Here is a 26366-nt window from a genome sequence, read left to right as displayed (position 1 = left end):
CTGGGTGCTTGTCATTTTGCTTCTGGTCTGGTGATTTCATATATTTTTGCATTGTGGTTCCTGTGTTGGTTTTGTTTTTCCTCATCCTGGAAATCTCTGGTTGCAATTTCCACCTGCCGCCACTGTCTGGTGGTAAAGGGCTGTGTAGTCTAAGCCCACTGCACTCTGCCCTGGTTTTTCTGCTGCGATCCGCAGTTTTGTTTTTTTTTGTTTTTTTTTTTCCCGCTGCGATCCACGGGTCCAGTCGTTTGATCAGGTCTGCCGCGGATCGCTTGGTCTGGTCTGTCGCGCAGATCACTTGGTCTGGTCTGCCGCAGATCGCTAGGTCTGGTCTGGTCGGTTGAGCTGCAGAGTCCGGTTTGCGGGGAGGGGGGAGCTCTCTCTTTTGCCCTCTGGGTCCCTGATGTGGGAGGCTTCTCGTTTGCCCCTCTTTATCCGCTCTCTGTGGTGCTCAGATGTTGATGGTAGTCCTGTGGCTCCTCTGAGTCCTCTGTGCGGGAGTTTCCCACTGGCTGAGAGAGTCCGAAGAGCCACGGTTTCCCCGCCGAGGGCCGCCCCTCCCCCCTCTCTGGGAGCCGCGCGGACCGGGATCGCTGATCTGATGGGGAGGGAGAGGAGTTCTTACCTCTCCCCACTTCCCCCGGGGGCCCAGCACGTTCTGCTCTCAGATGTGCGGCAGTGTGGATCCCTCCGCTCTAGCTTTTCACTCTCTGGGATTCCGTTGTTGGTCTGTGACTTTTCCTTTTGTTGTATCTTGTTGGGGGAAGAGTTCACAGGAAAGCTCACTCCGCCATGATGCTGACGTCTCTGGTATCTCTATTGTAGATTTTTAAAGATGTTTTTCTAACTGATAGAAATTCTGACTTATCTCTGAGAAGTTGTTTATTTCATTATAAATCAGTGATGTATTTTATCAGAAGCTTTGATTCTTTTGATATGATCATTTTTTCTATTTATTGTTTTATGTAAGAGTTTTATTGATTGCTTTTTGAATATGAAACAAACCATGCATTCCTAAAAAGAACATACCAGCATGATCATGATGTATCATCCATTTTATATATCACTGACTCCTGTTTGGGAATATTTTATGTAGGAATCTACAGCTAAGATCCTGTGCGAGAGGTTCCTGTGATCTTCCCATTTTGTAGTTTCCTTGTCAGGTTTTGGTATCAATTTTTTTCTGGTCTGATAAAATGTGTTGGGAGGAATATTGCCTCTTCTATTTTCAGGAGAAGCTCGTGTAAGTTTGGTATGTGTATGTATGTGTGTGTGTATGTGTGAGGGCCCATGTCCATGTCTGTGTGTGTGTCTCCAGGTGTGTGTTTGTGTGTATGTCATAAGTGTGTTAGTATTCAGAAGCATTCGTGAATGAACTTTTCCAGACTCAGCATTCACTTTTTGGGAAAATTTTTAATTACAGATTCAACATATTTAATATCTATGACAATTCAGATTTTCTATTTATTTTTGTGTCCATCATTTTTTAAATTGTACATTGAAAATTTTGTCCATTTCATCTACATTTTCTAATATACTGGCATCAAATTGATCATAATGATCAGTTACCTATTTGAAGTCTGTAGGATCTGTAATGTTGTCTTGATGATATGATGTATGAGTTCTCTCTTTTCCTTGAGCATTGTGGCTGGGATGTATAAATGTGATTAATGTTTTCAAGAATGAATTTTTTTGGCTTTCATGACTTTTCTCTATTATTTGTTTGTCCTCATTAGTAGCTACTCTTGTCATTACTATTTCCCTCCTACCTTTATTTCTAATAATATATTATTATTTTTCTAAATTCTTGATATGATAGCTTAGGTCATTGTTTCTTTAGGCTGTTCTTTTCTACTATATTCATTTATTCATGGTTCTGAATTTTCCTATTTCATACGTTTGTTGGGTAATATTTACGTTACCATCATGTTTAAAACATTCTCTCACTTCTGTTTTGGATTTCTCATTAAACTATAGATTACTGAGAAGTCTGCTGCTTTATTTCCATAATGTGTCGATATTAGTTATCTTTGACGGCAGAATCAGGTGACTCCCAAAGTGTCCCAGAACGTCCTGGTGGTCCATGTTAGGAGTCTGGCTGGCTGGGGGTCATTAGGATGTGTCCTTTGGGGGCAGCTCCTGTGCCTTTTGGAGTCCCTGCAGTCTCTCTCCCTGGAGGGTGGGTCTGGGTCCTTTCTGGGCTAGTGGATGGCCAGAGCAGCATACACGCTGGGCTCTGCTGGGGGTTCCTCTGACTGGGAGGAAGAGGATGTTGTCTCCCGCCTGAGGGTCAAGTGGTTCAGCTGGGCGTAGGTCACGTCCTGGGGGTCTTCAGACGCAGTAGCCTGGAGCAGGGGGAGAGTGGGGGATAGGTATGTGGTTGGGGTGGGGGCAGCCTGGTGTCCAGGAGAGGATGGGACCCACCTGTCTGTCCCTCTGTCCGTCCTTTTCTGCTTGTCTGTCCTTCATGTCCAGTGATTCTTCTGACAGGGGGAAAGGAGAGATGGACACTCTCTGTCTAAGTCTTGATCTTGAGTGGATCACCTGGGCTTCCATCACTCCCTGGGGGTCTTCATCATGGGGGCCCTGCTGGAGGTGGACAGAGGGACAGAAACAGTGTCTCCCTGACCCCACTGCTGACCTCCTCCAGTCAACCCTCCACACTGTTATAGAGTGAGGGCACTTCCTGATGGAATCTTCAGGGACATCCTAAACCTTGGACATCTGGGTGCTCTCTACTGTTCTGATTCTTATCCTCACACACTATTTCTCACTCATTTGTCTCCAGCCACATGGCCCATTTCCCTGAAAAATCATTTTGCTGCCTCAGGACCTTTGCATCTGCTGTTTCCTCTGCCCCCTGCATGCACTCTATCCCTTTTCCTCACTTTATTTTCCTTAACAGCACTTTGCACTCTAGGATGCTACCTGCATATTTGTGTATTGTCTCTCACCCACAAGGTGAGCTAAAGGAGTGTGGACACAGTTTCCTCACTGCTGCACCTGCAGCACCTGAATGGAGCTGGGTAAACAGTAAGGTCCCTGTGCACATTGTTGCGGGAATGAATGAAGGGGGCCTAGGGGCCTTGAGGGTTATTCACTTATTTATGCATCCTCTTGAGCCCTAGGGGTGCACCCCAACAACCAGAAGGTCAGAGAGAAGATGAGGACCCAGGAAAGGGGATCACGTAGGAGGAGCCATGATCTCACAGAAACCAGGAGGAGTGAAGTCACAGGAGGACGACCCAGGGTGCCCGAGAGGAGAGGTCAGTGTGGGACACTGCTGAGAGCTGGGTGACGTGAGGACAAGAAGTGTCCACTGGAATAAGTTTGACAACAGGTAGGTCAAACTGGTGGCCTGGACAGGAGCAGGGGTCTCACCTGATGGTCCAGCTCCACGCCCTCCTCAGGCTGTGTGTCCTTCACGGCAGCATCTGCTGGGGCAGAACAGGGGGTGTGTCTCTTGGCAGGATTCCTGAGATCTCTCAGGGCTGCAGGCCCCTCTCAGCTCTCAGATGGGCCACTGAGGTCCAGGGGTGAGATGTGCCCGAGGTCACTCAGGGTGGGATTTCAGTGCTTCTCACACTGAATCCCCAGATCCTCCCAGTCTATTCCCCCATGGCCTCCTGAGACCTCTGTGCCCACCCCCCAGGGTGGCCCCTCCTCTCCTCTCACAGAGGGTCTCTTCCTGGGCGTCAGCAGCTGGGCTGGAGCTGGGGGAGGAGACGGGAGTGTTAGGGGCAGAGAGGGACCTAGGGCGGGGTGGGAGTCTGGGGTCTTCAGGACAGGAATTACCTGATCTGCAGGCCTCTGTCCTTGGGCTCTGGGTCTGCAGCCCCTGCAGGGAGTTGGAGATCAGCCTGTCTCTGGGCAGGGTCATGATGGACAGAGTTTCATCCCTGGGAGGTCATGACCACCCGCCCTCCACATGGGATTCGAAAGGAAAGAAGGAAACCTTAACACATACTTGTGTGTACGTTTCCATATTTCTTGAGATTAAAAAGCTGAAAGAACACCTTAAATGTGTACATGTGTGCTGCATTAAGTGTTTTCTTTAGGAGTTTCTGATTTGAGATTCTGGAAAAGTCTTTTTGGGAGCTCACCCTCCCATCTACTTGCTTTCCCTCTGCTGGTGCCCTAAGCCCACCTCCCCCTGTGACCCGGGTCACTCTGTTCCCTACTCACCTGACCTCCTGCTTTTGCCCTGACGCCAGTGTCGCATGAGGAAGAGGAGGAGGAGGAGGGAGAGCAGCAGGACGAAGGCCACCGAGACCCCAACCAGAACCTTCAGGTACCATTTGAGACCTTGGGCACAAGTGACGTCATGAATGAGCCAGTGATGCTCTTTAATTTAGTGTCTACTGTGTGCCACACATGTGCTGGGGTCAGTGCATTCATCTCCTCTCACTCACAGCAATCATACAACAAGAGACTGCCACCCCCATCCAACCATTTCACAGATGAGGAAACTGAGGCACAAACAGGTAAATCATGTGCCCCAGGTCACCCAGCCTGAAGTGGCAGAGCTGGGACTGGAACCCAGGACTGTGGGTTCCCTGTGCACTCATCGTGATGCCCCCCAGGCAGACACTGGCTCAATCCTCTGGGGCTCCACATCTGTAGCCAGGGCCTGCCCCAGTGTTTCATCTGGAGCTGGGGGTCCGTCCTCATTACCCTCCCCTCCCCATACACAGCGAGGACCTGGGGGAGGGCGGGATGCATTGGGTGGGCTCTGCATCTCTCCTGGGGTCCGTCACCCACCCTGCAGGGCCCTGATGCCCCTTGGGAAGGTCCGGCCTGGGGTGGGGTCTCTGTCTTTCCTGAGCTCTGTAACACACAGGTCCTTATTTCACCTAATGTCACTGCAGGCCTGTGAGCAGGATGGGACCAGGGAGCTTTACAGACAATGCACTAAGACTCAGAGAAGAGAAATGAGCTGCTCAGGGCCCCAGAGTTGGAGCAGCCCAGCTGGGACTGAATCTGGGGGGCTGACTGCTTTCCTTGCTCTTTCCACTCGAGCTATGCACCTTGAGCTAAAGGGAAAGGGCCTAAACGCCCAGACCAGTGTCCTGCCCCTCCCTCCCCTGTACAATGTCACCGTCACTGCTCCAGAGGGGACAGGCCTCCACAAAATCACGTCCTTCGGGGACTTCCCTGTGAGACTACCTCTCCCAGGAGGCCAGAGCCATAGACAGAATTGAAAGGAAATCTAAGCTCTGGGCCACGATTCTCTCCTTTACACTTGGAGAAACTGAGGCCCATTCAGGGGAAGATGAGTCTAAGTCAGTCTCCTGATGACGTAGCTCAACCCCCGCCCTCCATGGACCCACCCACCACCTCCCCACAGAGACCCTCACTTACCCTTCGGAGTGCGTGACTCGGTGAGAGAGAGTCCATCCTCAGAGCCTCCTGGGCATCAGGACAGGAGGTAGGGGGCGTTACTTCTCCCCACTTCAGCATGGCTGCCCCTCCCCCAGGCTGGGCCCAAGCATCTCCCTGTGCGGTGACTGCCCCACCCATCATCCGTCCAGCCTCAGAGCCCCGGAGCCCCCTGGACCCTCACTTCTGCCCGACTCCCAGCCCCCCTGGGGGACAAGCTGTGCTGAGAGAGGAACTGGGAGTCAGATCAGCTGAGTCTCGAGAGACAGGCCTGGGGAAACTGTGACTTCTCTGGACAGAGGCCCCTGTGATTCACCAGCTGTTAAGTTGAGCCCTGTGGGTGGGGAGGTGGGGTCCCCAGAGGATCCTGGGAGAAAGGATGAGAGGAGATGAGGGGCTGGAGGTTCCCCGAGAGACCCCGTCTCTGCTCACTCTCTTCTCCTTCATCTGCCCTGTGTCCCCAAGGCTCTCCCTCCACCCACCTGGAGGATTCTAGTGATGGGGATGTGGGAAGAGGTGGGCATGGGGGGGCCCTGTTTCCCTCCTGCACTCTGAGGGGCAGATCCCCCTCTGGGTGACCCTCCCTTGGGGCCCGTCACTCTCATCCCAGCCCAGAGCTCTCTGGGAGACAGAGCCCTGAGCTGACTGACTCAGACAGCGCAGGGTCAGGGGCCCTCACCTGAGACCATGAGCTCCAGGGGGTCACTAGGGTCTGACCACATCTGGGGTTTGCTTGTGTAATAGCCATAGCATCTGAATGTCCTCCTGTCACTGGGGGTCATGGGGCCCACAAGGAACACAGCCTGGAACTGTCCATAGGGGTGTTGCTGTGAGTCCAGGGTCCAGATTGGCTTGTGTTCTCCTTCCTTAGTCAGAACGAATCTGCCAAATCTCTGCCATGAGCCACACTGGAGGGTCACGTGCCCCCCTGAGGGCACCACAGGACTTGGCAGGGCTGAGAGGTTGGGTTTGAGGTAGAATCCTAGGAGATGAGGAGGCAGCATGTTAAATGGGGCACACACCTCCCCCATATCCCTCAGCCCAGGGCTGGGCTGTGAGAGTGGACACACCCCTGAGAGCAGACATTCTTCCTGAGGGCAGAGCCTGAGGCTGGGACCTCTGAGTGTCCTCTCACCTGTCACCACCAGCTCCAGAGGGTCACTGTGCTCTGACCAGCCAGTGGGGCTGAGATAGTAACAGCGATATCTCCCTGCAAATTGCTCTGTCATATGTTGGATGGAGAACTTGGCCTTGTCCCTAGTATCTACTGGGTTCTGTCTGTCCCACGGCGATGCACTTCCCTCTTTATCCAGGCAGTACTCCTGGGCCTCCAGGGTCCCCTGACACCAGATGGTCACAGGCCTCCACCAGGCAATCACAGAGCCTGGCTCAGCCCAGATGGTAGGTTTGGGGAGGGTCCCTGGAAGGAAATCAGAGGCTGGGTCACAAGACATTCCCCTCCCCCAGTTCCCTAGCTCTCAGCCCCAGGACCCTTCCAGACATCCCCCCTCCTTCAGACCAGAACTGCTGTCTCTGCGCCCAAATGCCCAGGAGTGGCTCCTTTGTCTCACTGAGGAGGTGGGACCTGGGACACCTGGGGACAGACTCACCTGCCTTCACTGGCGTCCTGGGACCCAGACTCAGCCCTGGAAGAGAGTTCCCTGTGAGAGATTTGCCCCTGAATCCTGAGAAGAACCTCTCCTCCCTATGAGCCTCCTGAGACCTGGGAACTCCTGACAGACCAGGGCCTGGCTGTGGGGCGGGGTCTTCTCTTTCTAGAGAAGGGGCTTCTCCTTTTCCCCTCCTCAAATCTCACCAAGGCAGAGCAGGGTCATGAGGGTGAGGGTCATGGCTTCTCCTCCCCGTGGCCCTGGCTGTGCAGATGGAAGAGACCACAGCGCCCAGCAGGACAGTCAGAAGCACAGGATGTGGCCACAGGGAGGTCCTCCCCATCACGGGGTTGTCACGTCAGCCATCCCACAGAAAGGGGAACTGCCCCTCCCCAGGAGCCTGGCTCTCCTTTTCCCAGGGCTGGGGCTGGTGTGACCAGCAGGCTTCTGCAGACATTTCTGACCACATCTGAGGCTTCACTTGACCCATACGCTGCTTTCTGCTTGGCCTGAACCCCTTTCTTGAGGCAAACATCAGCACGTATTTTGAGTATATCCAAGGTGTCAGGCCCAGAAGTACAATCACTGAACAAGACAGATTCAAAAGCTGAGCTTACAGAGCTCAGACTAGGAAAAAAACAAACAAAACACCAACACCGACAAAACAACAGATATCCAGTGCGTTCGTCCCACTGAGGCCATAACAAATCACTACAAGCTAACGAGCTACAGCCACAAGATTTATTATCTTCCAGTTCTGGAGGTCAGAAGTCCAAAACGGACGCCCCTGAGTTAAAATCAAGTTGTCATCAGGCTGTGCTCCTTCTGGAGGCTCTCGGGGTGAATCCATTCCCTTTGCTTTTCAAGCTTCTACAAGCTCCCGTATCCCTTGCCTCGTCAGCCCTTCCTTCTTCAAAGCCAGCCATCACATCGCTCCATCTGCTGCTTTGGAGTCACATCTCCTTTTTTGACTCTGACCCCTCTGTCTCCCTCTGTCACTCAGAAGGACTTATGATGACATTGGGCCCATCTGGATAATCCAAGATCATCTCCCCATCTCAGGATCCTTAACTTAATCACACCTGCAAAGTCCCTTTTGTCCTGTGAGGCGACATATTCCAGGTTCTGAGGATTAGGATGTAGACATCTTTAGGATAAGGGACTTCATTATTCTGCCTTCAGGAACTTCTCTAGCCGTGTCTCATATAAACCCCTTCTGTTAGATGATGGAGTGATGCTGGACATCCCCATTTAAGGCTTGGTAGCTAATCAGCTCCCAGTGCATGATGGGCAGCTCATGTCACATGGTAACACGCCTGCTCATGGCCAAGCATCCATCTCAACCAGGGCCCAGTAACAACTTGGAAGCTGTTTCACAAAGAATGATTATCTGCAGAAATGACATAGTGTGGTTCCAAATCTTAAATGCCTACATTGTAATTCATCTATAGTTTCCTGCCAAAGGCTCTGTATAGTGACCTCATCTGCCACAGATGTTTCAAACACCATTGGATCTTTGGGGTCATATAGCTCAGGCTTCCTGTGGCTGAGGCACATAACAAAGTCTTCTCTTGTTCTGGGTCCCACTTAAAACTCAGCAGCCACTCAAGACACTCAAAAGTGGGTGGAGGTAGCATGCCCAAGGATGTATATGTTGTCTCCAAATCCAAAGAAGGCCCCCTAAGGATTGGACTTCTTTCTCACTAGGAGGAGGGTCAGATGAGCAATGAGTCTTCAGCTTGGATGGGATATCTCAACATGCCTCAGGCGACTGGACTCTTAGAATTTTCACCGAGGCAATTTTCGAAGATTTATTTCTCACCCTCTGGAACACATAAATCTTGCAAAGCACCTAGAATAGTTGCTGCTTCATGTTCCACAGGCCCAGCCAGCACGGTATATAATGGACCTGTGTGATGTCCTGTGCAACAGAGGGGCGGTCGTGGTCCCTGAAGCCTGGATAGCAGAGGGCTGGTGAGTCGATACAGACCTGAAGGAGGGCAGTGGAGATGTGTTACTGGCCCTGACAGCCCAAAGCAGACTGACCATATATATAGCCTTTAGAGATAGACCCAGAGAAAATAAACTTTAACCAGACCAACAGCTGCAGATGAGGTGCCAGGGCATGTGTGGGTTTCTCTGTGGTTCTTCAGCTGGAGCAGAAGCTGAAGTGGGAGTCACCACCTGATGAAGAAGAATCCACTACTGTACTCCCAGGTCCTTCTGTCTTCTGAACAAACCAAGTAGGCAACTTGCATGGGGATGTGGAAGGTACCATCGCCTCCGTATCTGTCAGGTTCTCGATGGTGGTACCATTTGTGCAGTCCCTCTGGGAGTGCAGGGGCACTTTGGTTTCACGATTTTGGTAGGGAGAGGCATTTCCAGTGCCTCCACCTGGCCTTTCCTTCCATCGTATCTCTACTCCACAAGTCAGAGAACCAGCGCCAGTTGTTGAGGACGTCTGTACCATTTGAGAATTCCAGAGCTAGAGAAATAACTACAGGGTGGGATCAAGAACCCAAGGCAGGTCTCTGTTAATCACACCACCTCCGTTGGCCTTCACTCTGACCGACGGAGGTCGGTGGTTTGGGGATCTCCAGAAGTAAATGAATATTTAACAAAATGGTAAGGTGGACAATGAACGTTTTAGTAGAAAAAGTCTGCAGGAGGCAACAGGTTACTATTTTACCAATAAAGAAGGTGATGACATCATTTTTAAATGATGGAAGACAAAATGATCCGAAAATTGAAGGCCTGTACACGGAATAGCGACTCCCTCCACCTTCAACTCCAACCTACTTTCTAAAAGGTCAGTGTCTAGGAGGCAGACCTCATATATTTTTTTCTCCTCTCTGGAGAAACAGCCTTTGTTGGAGAGAACACCTCATCTTCAATTCTCCTATGAAGAATTTCCTATTCTATGACTTCCTATTTCAGAGCAGATATCAGATTTACATCTGTCTCTCTAGGTGAATCTCCATTCCCATCTCAGCCTATACCCTCTTCTGGATTCCCACCCCAAAACCCCCTCCACCTACAGATCCTGGCATAATCTTCCCACGTGGATCCAGGACCTTCAAGAAAGTGACTAAGTTTGCATTTTGGAGCAATTTTATGCTATCTACACATTCAATGTCTCTCTCTGCCTGAATAAATGTCTCTGATAGGGTAGGGGGTGTAATTCAGAATTTGTTATGATTTTGTAGACAGAAAAAAGAAGTTAAGCCAATAAGATGTCCCACGGAATTATAAGCCACATCTTTCCCATTGTTGAATCATCAGCACTTCTCACTCTACGCCGCAGCTCGTAAAAGAGAATAAATGAACACTGACATAACAAATAGATACATTATTAATGATGTGATTAATAATTGGTTAACTGACCAATGCTTAATTTAAGAATAGTGATTAATAAATAATAAACTGATAACACATGAATGAGAAGACTAATTAGATGATACATTGTTAGTAGGAAATAATAGATTATTAGTTACCAATGTTCAATTTAAAATATTTATTAATAAATCATAAATTAATAACTCACGACTGAGAAGACAAATTAGGGAGAATTTCAAAGTGAAATTCAAGGCTTGTTCTAAAAGCACAAAATGATGACAATAAAACTGTGACTCACTTTCCCTCCCCAGGGAGTCAGGCAGCGGGGCAGTGAGTTTCACAATCATGGTAATTTTCCTGGTTGCCCCGGCTGTGCAGAGGGGCGAGAGGATGGAGCCTGGAAGGCCATACTGACAAAGATGATGCCATGGGTGGGCATCCATCACCCCCAGTCCATGTTTCAACACTGAAATTATCACAGGAAACGGAACAGCTATTTCCCCACATGTCACTCTCTTTTGTGGTCCCAAACAAGATATACGACTTCTGCTTTCACAGAAAACACTTTCTGCCTGTCGTAAACTCCCAGTTCTGCATTTCAGACATTGTCCAAAGATGCCGCCAACTGAATACTGGGTGTAGAGCTGGACAGTCAGAAGATGAATGGTTTCTGTCCAGGTTACTACCCTTCTCCACACTTGAGTGGTTTGTTCATCTCCAAATCTTCCTAGACCACGGAATCCCGTTTGGATTAATGAAGTTTAAAACACGGGCATGAATGGAGACCTTGGAAGCTTTTTCTTCCAGCTGTTGTTCATATCTAGGGTTGATGAGTGGCTGATGGAGAAGGGGGAGACTCTGGAGAGAAATAAGCCATAATATGTACAAAACATACACAATGGTTTGCCCAATGGCACCTCGTGCTTAGATTCAGGCTCTGAATTTTGGGGTGGAATACCGTTGAAGCAATATTGTCTTTCTTTTTCCTTATTGGTGATTTTTCTTTCATAACTTGGTTAATTTGGCACCTCCCAGGTTTCTCCACAGTAAAGCTGTTATGTGCCATTCATAATGAATCACTGATTTGTGGGGAGATACTCTGAGAGTCAGTACATATCATGTTCCTCGCGAAACTTCCGCTGACTCATTTTTGCAGCCACTGACTGTTATGCTGAAGCAAACTCCTTATTTTCTCTCAAATGTATTCATTTATATATAAATAACATTGTTTATAACATCCCATTGCTTTTAAGTGCCTGTGAAATGTGGCCAATCTTTCTTGCATTTCTTTCTGTCATAATAAGCAAATGTGTCTGGTCTTTCTCCTTTCCCCGTGATTCTCATACTGATGCCCTCAATGTTCTTCCAGCTCTGTTTTTTCTGTCTTTACCAGTTTGTTCTTTTCACTTAACAGTACATCCTGAGATTCATTCCATATAAAAATAATCTGCTACTATCTTTTACAGTGGTAAATTACTCCATTTTGAGTTTATTTAGCCTAATGGGTTGGACATTTAGGGCTTCTTTCCCGATATTTCACAAGTACAAACAATGCTTCAGTTATTAACCTAGGGATATATCTTTTCATATATTTGGAGGTGTGCCTTCAAGGAAAACTTGAAAGCATTTCCTGGGTATAATGCATAATTTTAATATGCATATTTACATATTCATAAAAACATAATTTGCATATGTTGTTTTGGTCAGTAATGACAATTTCCCCTAAGTATGGATTGTCCAGTTTTGCATTCCCACCAACAGGAGACCTTTTTGCTTTGTTCACAGATTTGTAAAAGGACATCTGATTTTTGCCAAATACATGAAATTCATTGCAATTTAGTTTAAATTTTCATGTCTTTTTATATAGCTAAGTCTATACAGCTTTTCACGTGTTAAAGTGCCATTTTAATCTTTTTTGTTAATTTCTTGTTTGTATAGTTTGTCTTTTGTCTATCTTACTTTTTCTTCAGTCATGGACATCCATCTCTATATAAAATCCATATATATGTATGTGCATGCACATACACACAGAGAGAGATCTTTAATATATTTTCTTCTAGTTTTCCATTTGTGTTTTGATCTGTCTTATTTTTTGTGCTATGAAAAGACAGGTTCATTTTTATGTAGTCCAATTTCCCATATTTTCTTGCTACTGCCCCTAGATTTTGAATTACATTTTATTAATGAACACACTTATTTTTATTTTTTCCCAGCTTTATTGAGCTATCACTGACATATACCTGAGTTACATTTTAAAAGTCATGTTTACTTCACATGCTTCTGTGGGTCGTTCATTTACTTATTTTACATTTATGTATCTGAACCATTTGGACTTTAATCTGCACTCTGTGAGGTATGGTTCTAATTTCATTCCTTTCTCCCCCAAATCCATCTGTGCCCCAAAGATTTGATGTATCATCTCTATCACATACTAAATTTCCATATGTGCTTGAATCTACATATGAACTTTATATTACATTACTTTTTTCTCTCTCTCCATTATTGTGTCCACAAGGAGTTGTTTTAATTACACAGGCTTTATAATATGTTTTAATTTCTGTTTGAACTAATCCTCTCCTCCCCCCACAGCTCTACTTTTTTGATATTTTCCTAGATATTATTACATTTTAATTTTTCCATATGTACTTTAGTTATAAACTCGTTTAGTTCAAGAAGAAAAGCTTCTTGACATATTTTGGGGGCTAAGTAATTTATAAATTAACTGGTGGAGAACTGACACCTTCATGATGCTGAGTCATTCTATCCAGTGCCAAGCCATGTCTTTCCATTTGTTCAAGTCTAATTTGTGTTCAGAAACGTTTGAAAGGTATGTATCTGTATGTTAAGTTATGCACATTTCTTATTACATTTATTCCTTAGAACTTTTCCTTTTTGTTTTTGATATTTAAGGCGAGGCTGGCATTTACTTGTGTATATGAAAGCTGTTGGCGCCTATAAGTTAATTTTATAACAACTACTTATTTGACTTGTTTTACTGTGGAGCGACTTTATCACTGAGTCTCCGGGGCTTCTCAGTCTGCTTGACTTCTTGACCCTCTACCCTCCCTGCGTGATGCATCCCTCCTCACCCACGTCCCATGCTTGCCCAATCCCTAAGCTCTGCACACTGAAATTCTCCCTGGTACTCAAGGTCTTCAAAGCACTGGCTCATCTTGCCTTTTCAACCCTACTTTCCGCTCAATATCCTGACCAGAGCAGATCAGCTACAATCCATGTGAGCAGATAGAGTCTTGTGTTGCCAAAAATTCAGCAAAAACAAAAGAATTGGCTATAGTTCATTCTAAGTCTTAAAATATTCCCCATTTTTTTTTCCTTGGTAACTGGCGTGATTTCCTATCTCGTGGAGAGAAAGGAAAAAATTGTGAAAATGCAAGAATTTTAATGATATGTAATCTCACATAATGAGAGCCCATAATACTACAAAATAAGAATCTAAAAGTACAAAACACAAGAACAAACTCTTCCTCCAGGCCAGAGTTTTCTCTTCTTTAAGAGCTGATGGAACCAGATGATGTGCTAGGAAGGGAGGGCCTGTGTTTATGACACTGTCCTTCCCTTGGCCTTCCAGAAAAGTCTGACATGTTTCTTTCTATGTCATAGCTAGCCATCTCCACTCCAGGTCACTCTTATCCGAGCTCTCTGCTATCCCTGAGCATATGCAGAAAGGTGCAAGCAGGAAACTAATGCCCATTTACTCTTCTACCTCACTCAATCATCTATGTTCAGATGGCCAGCGTGTGGTTTCCATCATTAGAGAGCTGCTTCTGTTAAGCACTGCAATTGTCCAGCTCTGGATGCACATCAGTTCAAGGGGTGTAGCCTGGAATGATCTGGAATTGTGGTCTGTTCTAGGCGGTGACTAACCGTTGCTCAGCTTTGTTCTCCTTAAAAGGGTGAGAGGACCTTCTAATTTCGGAACTGAAACATAGGGTGGGAGGTCAAAGAGGAAGCAGGATTGAAGCAAATGTAAAATAACTTTCACCTTATGGTCCCAAAGGCAAAGAAGCAGAGGTTTGCATGAGGGCTAGGAGTCAAGTTAGCAGATATGCATAATATCCATTGAATTTAGGTTTCTAAGCACATATTTTTAGCACCTCATTTCATATCACTCCGAGTGACTGCTGATTTCATATCAGGTCTGGCTGACAGTTCTGTAGGTCTCAATCATATGTACAATATCTCACCTCAAGGGTATCCATGTGTCTCTCTACATTTGGGTGTAAGGACCTTATCTGAATCCATTTCGGCCCAAAACTGTGAAGAATCTAACAGTCCCTGGGGAAAACTCCAAGCCCAACTAGGGGCCCATGAATATATTTCCAAGCACCTCATCCTTTGGAAGGAAAATACCTGATGGTGTTCTGTAAACTGTGAGAGATCCTAGAAGTCTCTTGTCCATGTCACCTACTGTAGAGAAACTCAGTCATGCATCCCTATTTCAGAAATCCCTTTCCTTCACTCTCCTCCTACCCCACTACCCCATCCCTGCTTCCCAAATAAACTACTCAGACTCACATCCTTGTCTTAGCTCCTGCTTTCAGAGTAACTCACACTAATTCAAAGACTGGAATATGCCATTTTTTTTTTAATAATATGATCCTTTCTCAAATTGCTCAAGATCCCTCACCTTAACCAGTCCAGAACTTCTTCTTGGACTTTGTTCATTTGTTCATCCATTCACCATTCGCAAAACGTATCTGTCTTCACTTAAAAAATATTTAAGCATGTCAACTCATGGCCATCCAAGAAACAAAGTGATAAGGTTGAGCAAAACAAATGGATTCTCTGCCCTTATGGAAGGTCTAGTGTCATAAGAAAAACTAAATTAATAAAATGATTACACAAATAAGTATAAAATGGGGACTAGTATTAGTCCCATGGAGGAAAGGTATAAAGCAATAGGACAGTGTAAAATAAAAAAATGATCTCTTTTATGGATTTGTAATTGAAGGTGGTTAGAGGAAGCTAAATTATTTAAATTAAAGCTAAATGCCAACAATTAATGGACAGTATCTAAATTAAGTGATGTCTTGGGGAAGAAGAGGGAGGCATTACGGACTATCATGGGCAAAGGTCTTCAAATGGGTAGATCTTAACATATTAGAAGAAATAAAATTACACAGGAGTACTCAAATCTAATTGATTCCCAAGTGTGTTTCACTCTAGAATCAAACCTTTGTGAGATACTCAAAACACTGCTTAATTGGAATGCTTGGGTAACCTCCATTTTAATTTGGGGGTATGGGTATTCTGAGATTTATATGAACCCATGTGTCATTTTCAATTACATGTCATGTGACACTGGGAAAGATGATTCCCAAGTCTAACTCCAAGTTGTATCTCCAGGGTGAGGTTCATGTTCCGATTGGATTTAGTTAATGTGGATCAGTTGGGGAGCCGATTGTTACATGTGGAACCCAAAAATGCCAGCATGTGCAATATTTTCTACAGTAGATCAACTTTCCTGTTGGTTGGGTCATTCTGAGCATGTGCTAGACTCTGGCTTTCTCCACTCTATACGTAACATCATCATTTCCTTGCTTCAGTCTATCAGCTCAGTGGGGCTGAGAAGAGATTTGTCTCAGAACAGAATAAATCTTGTGCCTGATCCCCAATCATTGCTTAACAGCACTGCACACAATGGACAATGGGCTAAACCCCAAAGCCCAGATTGATTTTCTTACTCCCAACTTGCAAGCATGAGAATACATTTAGTCTTGGATTTTCTGTTACCCAGACTTCATTTCAAATTCCTTCAGTTGAAGGCTATTGGCCCCTGGACAGGGAAATTCTCTGCCTTAAAACCATTTTCCCTTGTTTGCAATGTTCTCATTGCATGTCCAGTTACTGGTTAGGTTGACCAGATGATCAAGCAGACATTACAATAGGATTAACTAAAGAACACTGTGTGGAAGAATTTGCTCTTGAGGTTATCCATGTTTTCAAAGAAAGGCACTCCAAGGTTTTAGATTATTCTTTGGGTTAGAAGAGCAACGGGTTCAGTTTTCCATAAAAATGTTTTCCATCAACTGGTCTATTTTCTTCCTGTGTCGTTTTAATACTCCACACACTCAGTGTTTCCAAAGATTGAGTATCTCTAGGTTTCTGGAGGGCAGATTGGATCCTTTGGTTTACATTTTATTCTGTGCATATTGTATTTTGTGGCTATTTCATTATGTTTATTACCACCACATCCCCTCTGCATTCAGTCACCCAGGCAGTATGGGTGCCAAACCACCAGATGTCTGGAGTAGTACTTGGCAAGCCAGATGTCAGATGTATGTATCTAAAGGGTCAAATTCCTTCACCCCGAAGCAGGTGACAGGGAGGGAACATTGCTGTTGTTTGCCTCTGCAGGATGGAATCCAGAATTCCCCAAGATATGGCTCCTATAGATACTGAAGAGCAGTGGGAGGTAGAAGATCAGTTATATAGATGATCTGGGAGGTTAATAGGCTGTTGGATGCGAGGAGCTCACTTCTCGCCTGGTTATTCTCTGTCTCACCCTGTCCCCCACTCCTTCAAGATACACATATAGATAACGCATTTCCATTATGTATGTGCTTCTCTTGCTCTTCCCCTCAGCAGGAGTGGAGTCACCAAGGCCTCCCTCTCCTTTCCCACTTCCTCTCTCATTACATAATACAATAACACAATCTATTGGAAAAACTCAAGGATTCCTAAGCATTGCTCTGAAATCCTCATATTGGGTGTAGAATTCTCTTGTATTCAGAGATTTGGTTCAAATTTTAAGGATTTAGTATGCAGATTTCCCAGTTCCCATCATGGCTTCAGAGGAGGTGGGAGCAGCTATAATTGGTTTGCTCCAGACACCTCCTCTAGTCTCTCCATCTCCTTGCTTGGACAACTCTCCTGTAGCTCCTGATATTAGACAGGATTCTGGAGCTTTAGTGACATGTCCAGTCATGACTTGTCATCTGAGATGTATCTGCCATCTCAGAAACGTCAAAGTATCCCTTACGCTCAGATCTGAATTTGAGGCAGTGAACAGTGCTATTGACCTTTGAATTTGCAAGTTCTCCACTTGAACCTGGCCCATTCCCTGTGCACAGGGTCCTCTGAGCCTCTCGGTGCACCTCTAAGGCTCTCTTTGCCAGCTCCATCACAGCTCTCGTCACTCTCTCTTGTATCTCACACACTGCAGCCACACTAAATGTTTGCATTTGTCTTATTCTTGGTGTTGTTGCCTAAGTCTGAATCTTTGCACACAGTGCCCCCTATGAGGCCTGTCTTCTTCTCTATCTACTGTAAAACTCCTACTGATTTTCCAAGCTCTTGCTTAGGCGCCACTTCCTCCAGGAAGTCTTCTCTGAATAAGCTCCCAGGCTCTGAGTTCTCTCCTGTGCTCCTGGGCCTCCTTGTGCTGCCTCTGACATAACACAGCAGGTTCTGTTTGATTGTGAAAAGTCTGAAAGCAGCAGAAAGCATATTCAGAACCCCTGCAGTGTACCTTGTCTTAACACTACATAATACTACAAATAGGCCTTGATGTATTTCTTCCAGCAATGTTCTATTATAGTCTTTCCAATATTTCACAAAACCTAAGCATATTCTTTGTTTTATCTCCCATTTTTAGAGTTTCTGAACTTGGAAGGGAAGAGAGATAGTTTTACTTTTCCTCCAAGATATGTATGGGTCTGAATTTACTCCCAGCATGGAGAGATGGAAATATCGTAGACTTCTGTCTCCTCTATTTGAATAAAGGTTCAATGTGTCATGTCATAGTTAAGGCGTGGTGATAATGTTGATGATGGTGATGGCGGTGATGATGAGGATAGTGAAAATATTGATAATGATGGTGGTGATGACGATGATGGTGATAATATGATGATGATGGTGGTGGTGATGATGATGATGGTGATAATATGATGATGATGATGACGGTGATCGTGATAATATTGATGATGGTGGTGGTGGTGATGGTGGTGATGACGATGATGGTGATAACACTGATGATGGTGATGATGGTAGTGGTAGTGATGAAAATAATGATGATGATGATGGTGGTGATAACAGTGGTAGCTAATATATTTTGAACAAGAAACTTAAGCCAGGCTCTACTTCTTTAAGTTAGGGGTCAGTAACTATGATCCGTGGGCCAAATCTGGTCACTCACCCATTTTTATAAATAAAATGTTATTGGAGCATAGTGACATGCATTCATTTACATATTGCCTATGGCTGCTTTCACACTACGATGGAGAAGATGCATAGTCGCAACAGAGACCGTATGGCCCACAAAACCTAAAATGTTTAATCTCTGGCCATTTACAGAGAAAAGTTGCTGACCCCTCTTCTTAGTAATTTTGATGCTTCACCCTTTTATTCCTCCCAGCACATAAGGTTGGCACTCCTACCATCCCAGTGTTATGGGTGTTGAATGTGAGGCACACAGGGTGTAAAGATCTTTCTCATTGTCCCACCCAGAGTAACTGATGGAGCTTGGATTTAAAACAGAGCATCAGATGAGAGGATAGATCTTAAGATTCTCACCACAAACAAAAGAGAGAGAGAGAAACAAAATGGTGGTAACTATCCGAGGTGATGAATATGTTAATTAGCTTAATTGTGGTGATTGTTTCCAACGTATATATATATATCAAATCACCAAATTGCATACCTTAGGTAGACAGTCATGCATTGCATAATGACAGGGGCATGTTCTGAGAAATGTGCCCTTAGGTGACTTCACTGTTGTGTGCACATGATAGAGGTGACTTCACTATTGTGTGCACATCATAGAGTGTACTCACAGAAGCCTAGATGGTACAGCCTGCTACACACCCAGGCTCTATGGTACTAATCTTATGAGACCACTATAGTACATGTGGCTTGTCTTTGACCGAAACATCGTTGTGTGGCACAAGACTGTATAGAATTTTTAATAATCAATTATGCCTCCATAAAACAAAGAAATATTCTCAAATTGTTTTCAACTGTTACCCTATCACAAAACTGTTTCATATTTTCAATTATTTTATTTTTCTGTGCATCGTTATTGAGGTTATTCTGTCTTAGAAATAATATTCCTTTCAGTAGTATGTACACAATTTTTAAACTAATCATTCTAGTTTTTGACATTTAATATGAATTTTCTCTACATATTGGACTTGATTATTTTGCATAGCTTTTTTGGGGTGGGTAGTGAGGAAGATTAGCCCTGACCTAACATCCATTAGCAATCTCCATTTTTGCTGAGGAAGACTGGCCCTGAGTGAATGTCTGTGCCTATCTTCCTCTATTTTGTATATGGGGCACTCCCATAGCATGGCTTGACGAGGGGTGCATAGGTCTGCTCCCAGGATCTGAACCTGTGAACCCCTGGCCACCGAAGCAGAGTGTGCAAACTCAACCACTATGGCACCAGGCTGGCCCCTAACTTTTCTTTCTTTATAACTCACTCTTACTTTCCAGTTTTCCATTTTTGTATTTTATTTATTAAACAGAGTAAATAGATAATTTCCACAAAAAATGTTTTAAAATAAAATAAAATAAAATAGAGCATCAGAAGTGAAATGCTTGATCACTGTGTAATACTGACCCTTAAGAAGGAAGTCTGCCCCATGGAAGTCCGTCCCATCTTGTGTTAAGGGTCCAGGGCACTGGATTCCTCTCTAGACCTGAACTTGGATTGAGGTTTCAGACAATCTGCTATTTCCACACAGTTTCCAGTAATTATTTCTATTTCAATAATATCATGCTGTTATGTCCTGATGTTATGCTGAACCTTCTTCAGTTTTTTAAATTTTTTATTGAGAAAACTAAAGCATACAGATAGAGCATTAAATAAAATTAACTACTAATCATAATGAAAGTTGAAGATAAGTATAACCAGAGGCAAGTCAAAAAGAATATGGCCGGACTTCCAGAAGCTTCTCGAGATTCCTTCATAATCTGTATAAGTAACTATCATCATGATTTTAAGTTAATCATTTCACCCCCTTTTCAAGTTTTTGCACCTTTGTATGCCTCCCTAAATAATTTATGTGATCCATTTTTAACAATCTGATAATATCACACACATTCTTTTTGGATTCTTTCTTTCACTCACCATTACGTTTGCAGGATTGATCTGTATTTTCGTTTGTAGTTCTAGTTTATGCATTTTTAACCACTGTATAATATTCCACTGTATAAAAGTAAAACAAAACATTATTCGTTCTTCAGCTGATGGAATTTTGTTGTTGACAGTTTTGGACTAATGGGAATAATGCTCCTCTCCCATGTCCCAAGCCTGTATTGTTGGGCACATGTGCACAGATTTTCCTAGGGAGCATCCCTAGGTGTGAGACTGCTTGGTCATAGCTGTGCATCTCTTCACCAGAAAATTCCAGACTACACCTCAAATTGGATGAAGCAATTTGTACAACTCCCCACAGTATGTGAGATTCTATTCTGTCCTCTCTCCAACAATCAATTTGAAATTAAATTGAACAAACAACACACTTGCGTCTACCATCTTGGAATGCACAATCTCAGGTAATCAGCACCACAGCCCTGAAGGAGCCATCAGCACTTCCGGTGACACACAAAGGCACAGAGGCTCACAGTCGGGCTGTCACTTGCATGAGGTCACACAGGAGACTGCTGATTCCAGGTGTGGATGCTGTGGGAGGAGCCCCCAGGAAGCACCTGGCGGAGAGAGAGGAGCCTGCAGAATCCAGACGGGGTGCTGGAGTATCATTCTGGGCTTGCACCTTCTAGGCTGGACATGAATTTTAGTCCATTGAAGCAGTTACTCAACCACATTACCTGAGTCTCTGCCCTCAGAGCTGGAGGCAGAGAGACATGGCAACTCACATCAGGGATGTGGACGTTATAAAGGAGACACTTGTGATACACAATGCTGGAGGTGAACATGAGACAGGGTGGAGTTATGGACACAAACTCTTCATGTGGACGTGGTATCTTGTCATCAGGGTGGGGGAATAAGAGAAGCCAGACACTGAGGAGACAGCATGGTGAGGGGCAACGCTCATGGTGGAGAAGCCTCCTCCAAGGAGCATTCCCAGCCTCCATCACTGCCTCCTGCACTGACAGCTCTGCTTCACTGTCTTTAGTCTTCAGCACAGAGTCCACTCCCTCGTGCCTCCCACTCTCCGGAACCTTCTTTGTCATCACAGCCTTGTGTGATCTTGTTCTAATGTTCTACAAACCCCCAAGAGTGCGTGTAGGTCCATCCTGTTTACCTCTTGTTTTTGCCCAGGGATCTTCTCTGACTGTGCCACGCCTCACATATCAACACGCCTAGGACCACCAAGATCAATCCAGACAGACCTAGGCGGATGAGATTCTGCACTGTGTAATCTGGGAGTTGGGGGCCTGCAGACAATGGGAGAAAGAGGTCATGGAGGGTGGGGCAGGTCACACTGAACACGGCAGCCAGAGCGGAGGCTTAGATCCCAATCCCTTTGAACGGGTCATGTGCCCTGTGTGACCCTGCCCCCCAAGCTGAACAGGTTAGAATACTTACCACTCATGGGGTATGAGGTCGGTACTGATGGGGTGACAGTAACAGGAGACCCTGAGAATCAGAGAGACAGAGAGTGTAAGGACCTAAAATCATCTCAGCCCAGCTTTCCCCCAAGGTTCTGCATTATTAAATCTCCCTACTCATGTCAGCATTTCCATCTACTCTCACAACCCTAAAAGGTTGGTGCACACCCCACGCTGAGAGTGAATATGTTTGGAAACTCTTCGAGTTTAGATATTCCTTGCTCTCTTATCAGTCTGGAGCAATAGCCCAAGTGAAGCTTAGTCTCCTGGAAAGGAGAGTCCTGAGCTAATCCTCAGCTGAGAATCCTGCATCCATGGATGAGAGGTCAGGGCCCAGGGGCTACTGAGGGTCAGAGACACAGAGGAGTGGAGACCTGGGCTACCAGTCTTTGCCCGACCACGGTCAGTTCACCCCCACTCCTGTGTCTGCATTAAGAACCTTCAACTGGTGTTCTTTTGCTATTTCATTCATTCATTCATTCATTCATTCACTGTCCAAATAGTTATGACTAACTAAATATACATATAATATATAGATATAGATTTATTTATATATGTTATATACATGTATTATATACATAAGTATAACATGTATATAATACATTATATATTGCATTTATAATATGCATATTTTATGTATATGATATATACTTTTATATTATGTATATTTTTTACATATTACATATATTTGTATGTAAATATATATATAGAGAGAAAATGCATATGTGTATATAGAGAGAATGTATGTGTACATACATACATACACATAAGTGTGCATGTATGTGTGTATGTGTGTATGAGTGGGTGTGCACAGGCACGCCCATGTGTGTTGGTAAAGATGATAAAAGATAATTATCCAACCACTGCTTTCACAGAATGCATTGTCTGTTAGGAAAGACAAATTATTAAGAAGTAAAATGTATAACAAATAAGTTAGATCTATAAATAGTAAAACCTATAGTACACTTAGGATTGGTTAAACACTTTGAAAAATTATAATAGGTATTAAAGGGATGAGACCTATTTGAATAGGATCAGCAGACAACCTTTTATTTGGAGGAGGATTTTAAATCAAAACCTGAAGGGTAAAAAGGAGCAAACCATGTGAAGAGAATTTCCAATATTTATCACATAATAAATATCCATGCCCTTTGCCTAAGCTATTCTATTCTAAAAATTTATCAAAGAGATAAGGAGTAATTGTTTCCACATATCCCTGTGCATTAGGTAGGTACAAGGATATTCATGACAGGATGGTTTGAAATATCAAAAGGCTGGAAACAAACAAAATGCCAAATTACAGGGCATTGGATAAATACATCGTGATACTTGCAATCAGGGGAATACCATACAGCTATTAAAAAGTCTAAAATGAATTTATATGTTCTGATAGCAGATGATTCTTTAGAATGTAATAGTCCGTTTTTTAAAAATAGAGTGTTTCAGAACTGTGTCTGTAAGATGTTGACATTTGTCTATACACAGAAGATACATTTGTAGAGTCTCCCTGAATATTCTGGAAAAAGCTAGAAGAGTGTGGTCAGTGGGTGACTTTGGGGGAAGGGGCTGTGGGATTGGGCAACAGGTAACAGAGATTGAAAGGTGGTGTATCTGCCTATACAATATTTGTGAGCGATTTCAGGTTTGTACCATGTCAATGCATTGCCATTAAAGAAGAGGAAGAAGAGACAAAGGCCTCTTTGGCATTTTCAGCGATGATGCATTCCACATGTGGGTAGAGGAGCCCAGTGGGAGGTGTTGGTGCCCGGACTTGGAGGTGGAAAGAGACGGTGCACGAGACAGTCGTTGGCTGTGGGATCATCCAGACACCATGACAGATGGGATGAGATGGAGAGGGAAGAAGACCATGGACAGCTCCTCACCTGTGACCAGGAGCTCCAGGGGGTGGCTGGGACGTGACAACAGGAAGGGAGCACTGTTGAGTGACCCGTAGAATCTGTATGTCCCCCCGTGGTCCAGGGTCACAGGGCTCATGGGAAAGTTTGCCTGAAACGCCCCATCTTGAGGTGCCGTGGGGGACCGGTTTCCCCTTCCTTGTACAGAAAGAACGCATCAAGCAAACTCTGGGTCTGACACCGCAGGGTCACACTCTCTCCTGGGGCCACGGTGGGGCCCGGGTGGGCTGACAGAGTGGGAGCTGCATTGCGAGGGAGCAAGACTGGGAGAGAAAATTCCACACTGTTAGGGGCAGCTCCATCCTTGTCCCCTGATCCCTTGACCTGAGCTGAGATTCCACTCAAGCCCTCAACCCAAGGGCTTTCATTGCTCGTTCTGTTCCCATTTTTTCTAAGCTCTTCACATTCCTCATCCCATCCCCTGTCCTTGCATCTCTCTTTGTCTGTGCTTTCTGCCCTCCATCCCCAACAAGACACCAAGCGCCACTCTGAGACCAGGGAAAACAGGAGTGTGGGCTGGGGTGAGGCTCCTCACCTGCCACCAGGATGTCCAGGGGGTCACTGGGGGCTGACCACTAGGAGGAGAGGTTGTATCCACTGTAGCATCTGTACTGACCCCTGTGAGAGCCACTTACAGGGCCCAGGGGGAAGTCGGTCTGAGAGAGTCCAGCCTGGGGTTGCCAGCCAAAGCGCTGGGAGAGGTCACGTCCTCCTTCTTTGATCAGAGCGAATCTGTCATAGCTGACATCAGAGCGACACTGGAGGGTCAATATCTCTCCTCGGGCCACCACAGGACCTGGCAGCACTGAGAGGGACGGTGTCCTAGACACGCCTGGGGGAAAAGGTGGTCATGATTTCCAAGAGTGTTAGGCTCCCCCACACTCGCCCCTCTCCCGCAGGCCTCCCCACTGCTGATCCTTCTGTGTGTCTGGCTCCCAGAGTCCTGAGCTCTCTCATTCCAACTTCACCCTACCTTGTGACCACCTGAGATGAGGCCCCTCTCTACCTGTCTGGAGAGCCAGGGAGTTCTGGGGCAAGGCTGTGAATTTCTCACCTGAGATCAGGAGCTCCAGGATGTCGCTGGAGGAAGACCACACATAGGGAGAGGTCGAGAAGTAACCATAGCACCTGTACGCCCACCTGTGACTTGGGCTCACAAGGCCCACGGTGAAGAGGACCTGGGACCACCCATCGGCTTGGCACTGAGAGTCCAGGTGTCCAGGGTGGTCATCTCCTCCTCCGAGACACAGAATGAACCTGTCGAATCCCTGCCATGAGCGACACTGGAGGGTCACACTCTCTCCTGAGGTCACCACAGGGCTTGGCAGGGCTGAGAGGGTGGGTTTGTTGAACATTCCTGGGGGAGAACGGGGCAGAGGTGTTAAAGGGGGAGGGAGCACTTGAGGACATCACGGTAACTTAGGCATGGTCTCACTTAAAGGATGAGTCTAAAATAGTCAGATTCATGGAAGCAAATGCTGGTTTCCAGGGGCTGGGAGGAGGGGAAGACGAGCGGTTTAACGTTACAGAGTTTCAGTTTCACAAGATGATTAAGTTCTAGGGATCTGCTGTACAACATTGTGTCTGTAGCTAACATTGTATAGTGCAAATAAAAATTTGTCAAGAGGGTCAATCTCATGTTAAATGTTCTTACACGATAAAAAAGTTGGGGGAGAGAACCACCAACCCCAGATGGTCAACAAGCCTCGGCTGTAGAAGGGAGGTCCCTCCCAGGGCACAGTCACCTCACCTGTGCCAAAAGGAGTGTCGCTCACCTGTGACCACCAAGTCCAGAGTCTTGCTGGGAAATGACCAGCTTGTTTTGCTGTGATACAAGCAGTGGTAGCTCCCAGCAAGGTGGTCAGTCATGCGTAGGAAGGAGAATTTGGCCTTGTCGCCAGGTCCCAGTGGAAACTCACTTCCCCAGGGTTCCCAGAGCCCCTCTCGGTACAGGTAGTACTGGCTGGCTTTCCGAGATCCCTGACACCAGATGTACACGGGCTTCCCGTGAGTGACGGCAGAGTCTGGCTCTGCCCAGATGGTGGGTTTGAGCAGAGTCTCTAGAAGAGAGATAGAGGTTGCAGTCCCCATATTCTCTGTACCTCAGTTTCCCCTAGCTCTCAGCCCCAGGGTCCCTCACCCATGTTCCCCATTAAACAGGTTAGAATTCTTCTTCTCAATCCTCCAGATGCCCAGTAGCGGCCCACATTGTCTCCAAGGAGGAGGCAGGACCTGGGATACCTGGGGATGCACTCACCTGTCTGAGTGTGGGTCCCATGGCCCAGACATAGCCCTGAAAGAGAGATCCCAACAAGAGGTCCCTGAATCCTGAGCAGATCCCCACCTTCCCTGAGAATCCCAAGTTCATGGGGTCTCCGGAGAGATCACAGCCTGGTAGTGAGAGGGCGCCCCCCTCCCACATGGGTGTTTCTCCCTCTCCTCCCCAAAACTCACCGAGGCAGAGGAAGGCTGTAGAGGTGATGGTCGTGACACTGCCTCCCATCGGACAAGGCTGAGCAGATGGACAAAGACACAGAACCTGGCAGAACAGACAGACCCACAGGATGTGGGCAACTGGGGGCTTTCC

At 45.8% G+C, this 26366-nt stretch overlaps 1 protein-coding gene and 1 pseudogene across 1 annotated transcript; both read right to left on the bottom strand.

Moving 5' to 3' along the window:
• Positions 1-1393: 1393 nt before the first annotated feature.
• LOC101405903 (leukocyte immunoglobulin-like receptor subfamily B member 4) lies at positions 1394-7289 on the bottom strand. The gene is made up of 11 exons (XM_087421174.1): positions 7196-7289; positions 6990-7025; positions 6515-6799; positions 6059-6361; positions 5362-5409; positions 4186-4305; positions 3796-3838; positions 3676-3713; positions 3382-3434; positions 2425-2589; positions 1394-2345 (listed from the first exon to the last, which is right to left on the bottom strand). The coding sequence occupies exons 1-11, from the start codon at positions 7227-7229 to the stop codon at positions 2202-2204; spliced, it is 1269 nt and encodes a 422-aa protein (XP_087277300.1). The 5' UTR covers positions 7230-7289; the 3' UTR covers positions 1394-2201.
• A 13622-nt stretch (positions 7290-20911) lies between these two features.
• On the bottom strand, positions 20912-25663 carry LOC147912725 (leukocyte immunoglobulin-like receptor subfamily A member 2; annotated as a pseudogene).
• Positions 25664-26366: the final 703 nt, after the last annotated feature.

The sequence above is a fragment of the Ceratotherium simum genome, chromosome 33 (assembly GCF_057802395.1).
Source record: "Ceratotherium simum simum isolate JZ-2026a chromosome 33, ASM5780239v1, whole genome shotgun sequence".
NCBI classification, from domain to species: domain Eukaryota; kingdom Metazoa; phylum Chordata; class Mammalia; order Perissodactyla; family Rhinocerotidae; genus Ceratotherium; species Ceratotherium simum.
The sequence above is the reverse complement of the archived record's forward strand: the minus strand, read 5'-3'. Positions and strand labels throughout refer to the sequence as shown.

Excerpts from the sequence above, each read along its gene's own strand:
- LOC101405903 (XM_087421174.1), bottom strand. The coding sequence starts at position 7,229 with ATGACCCTCACCCTCATGACCCTGCTCTGCCTTG. Across the intron at positions 5,410-6,058 it reads CCTGGAGCTCATGGTCTCAG|GAGGCTCTGAGGATGGACTC; the intron begins GTGAGGGCCCCT and ends CCTGATGCCCAG. Across the intron at positions 3,435-3,675 it reads CGCCCAGGAAGAGACCCTCT|ATGCTGCCGTGAAGGACACA; the intron begins GTGAGAGGAGAG and ends CTGCCCCAGCAG.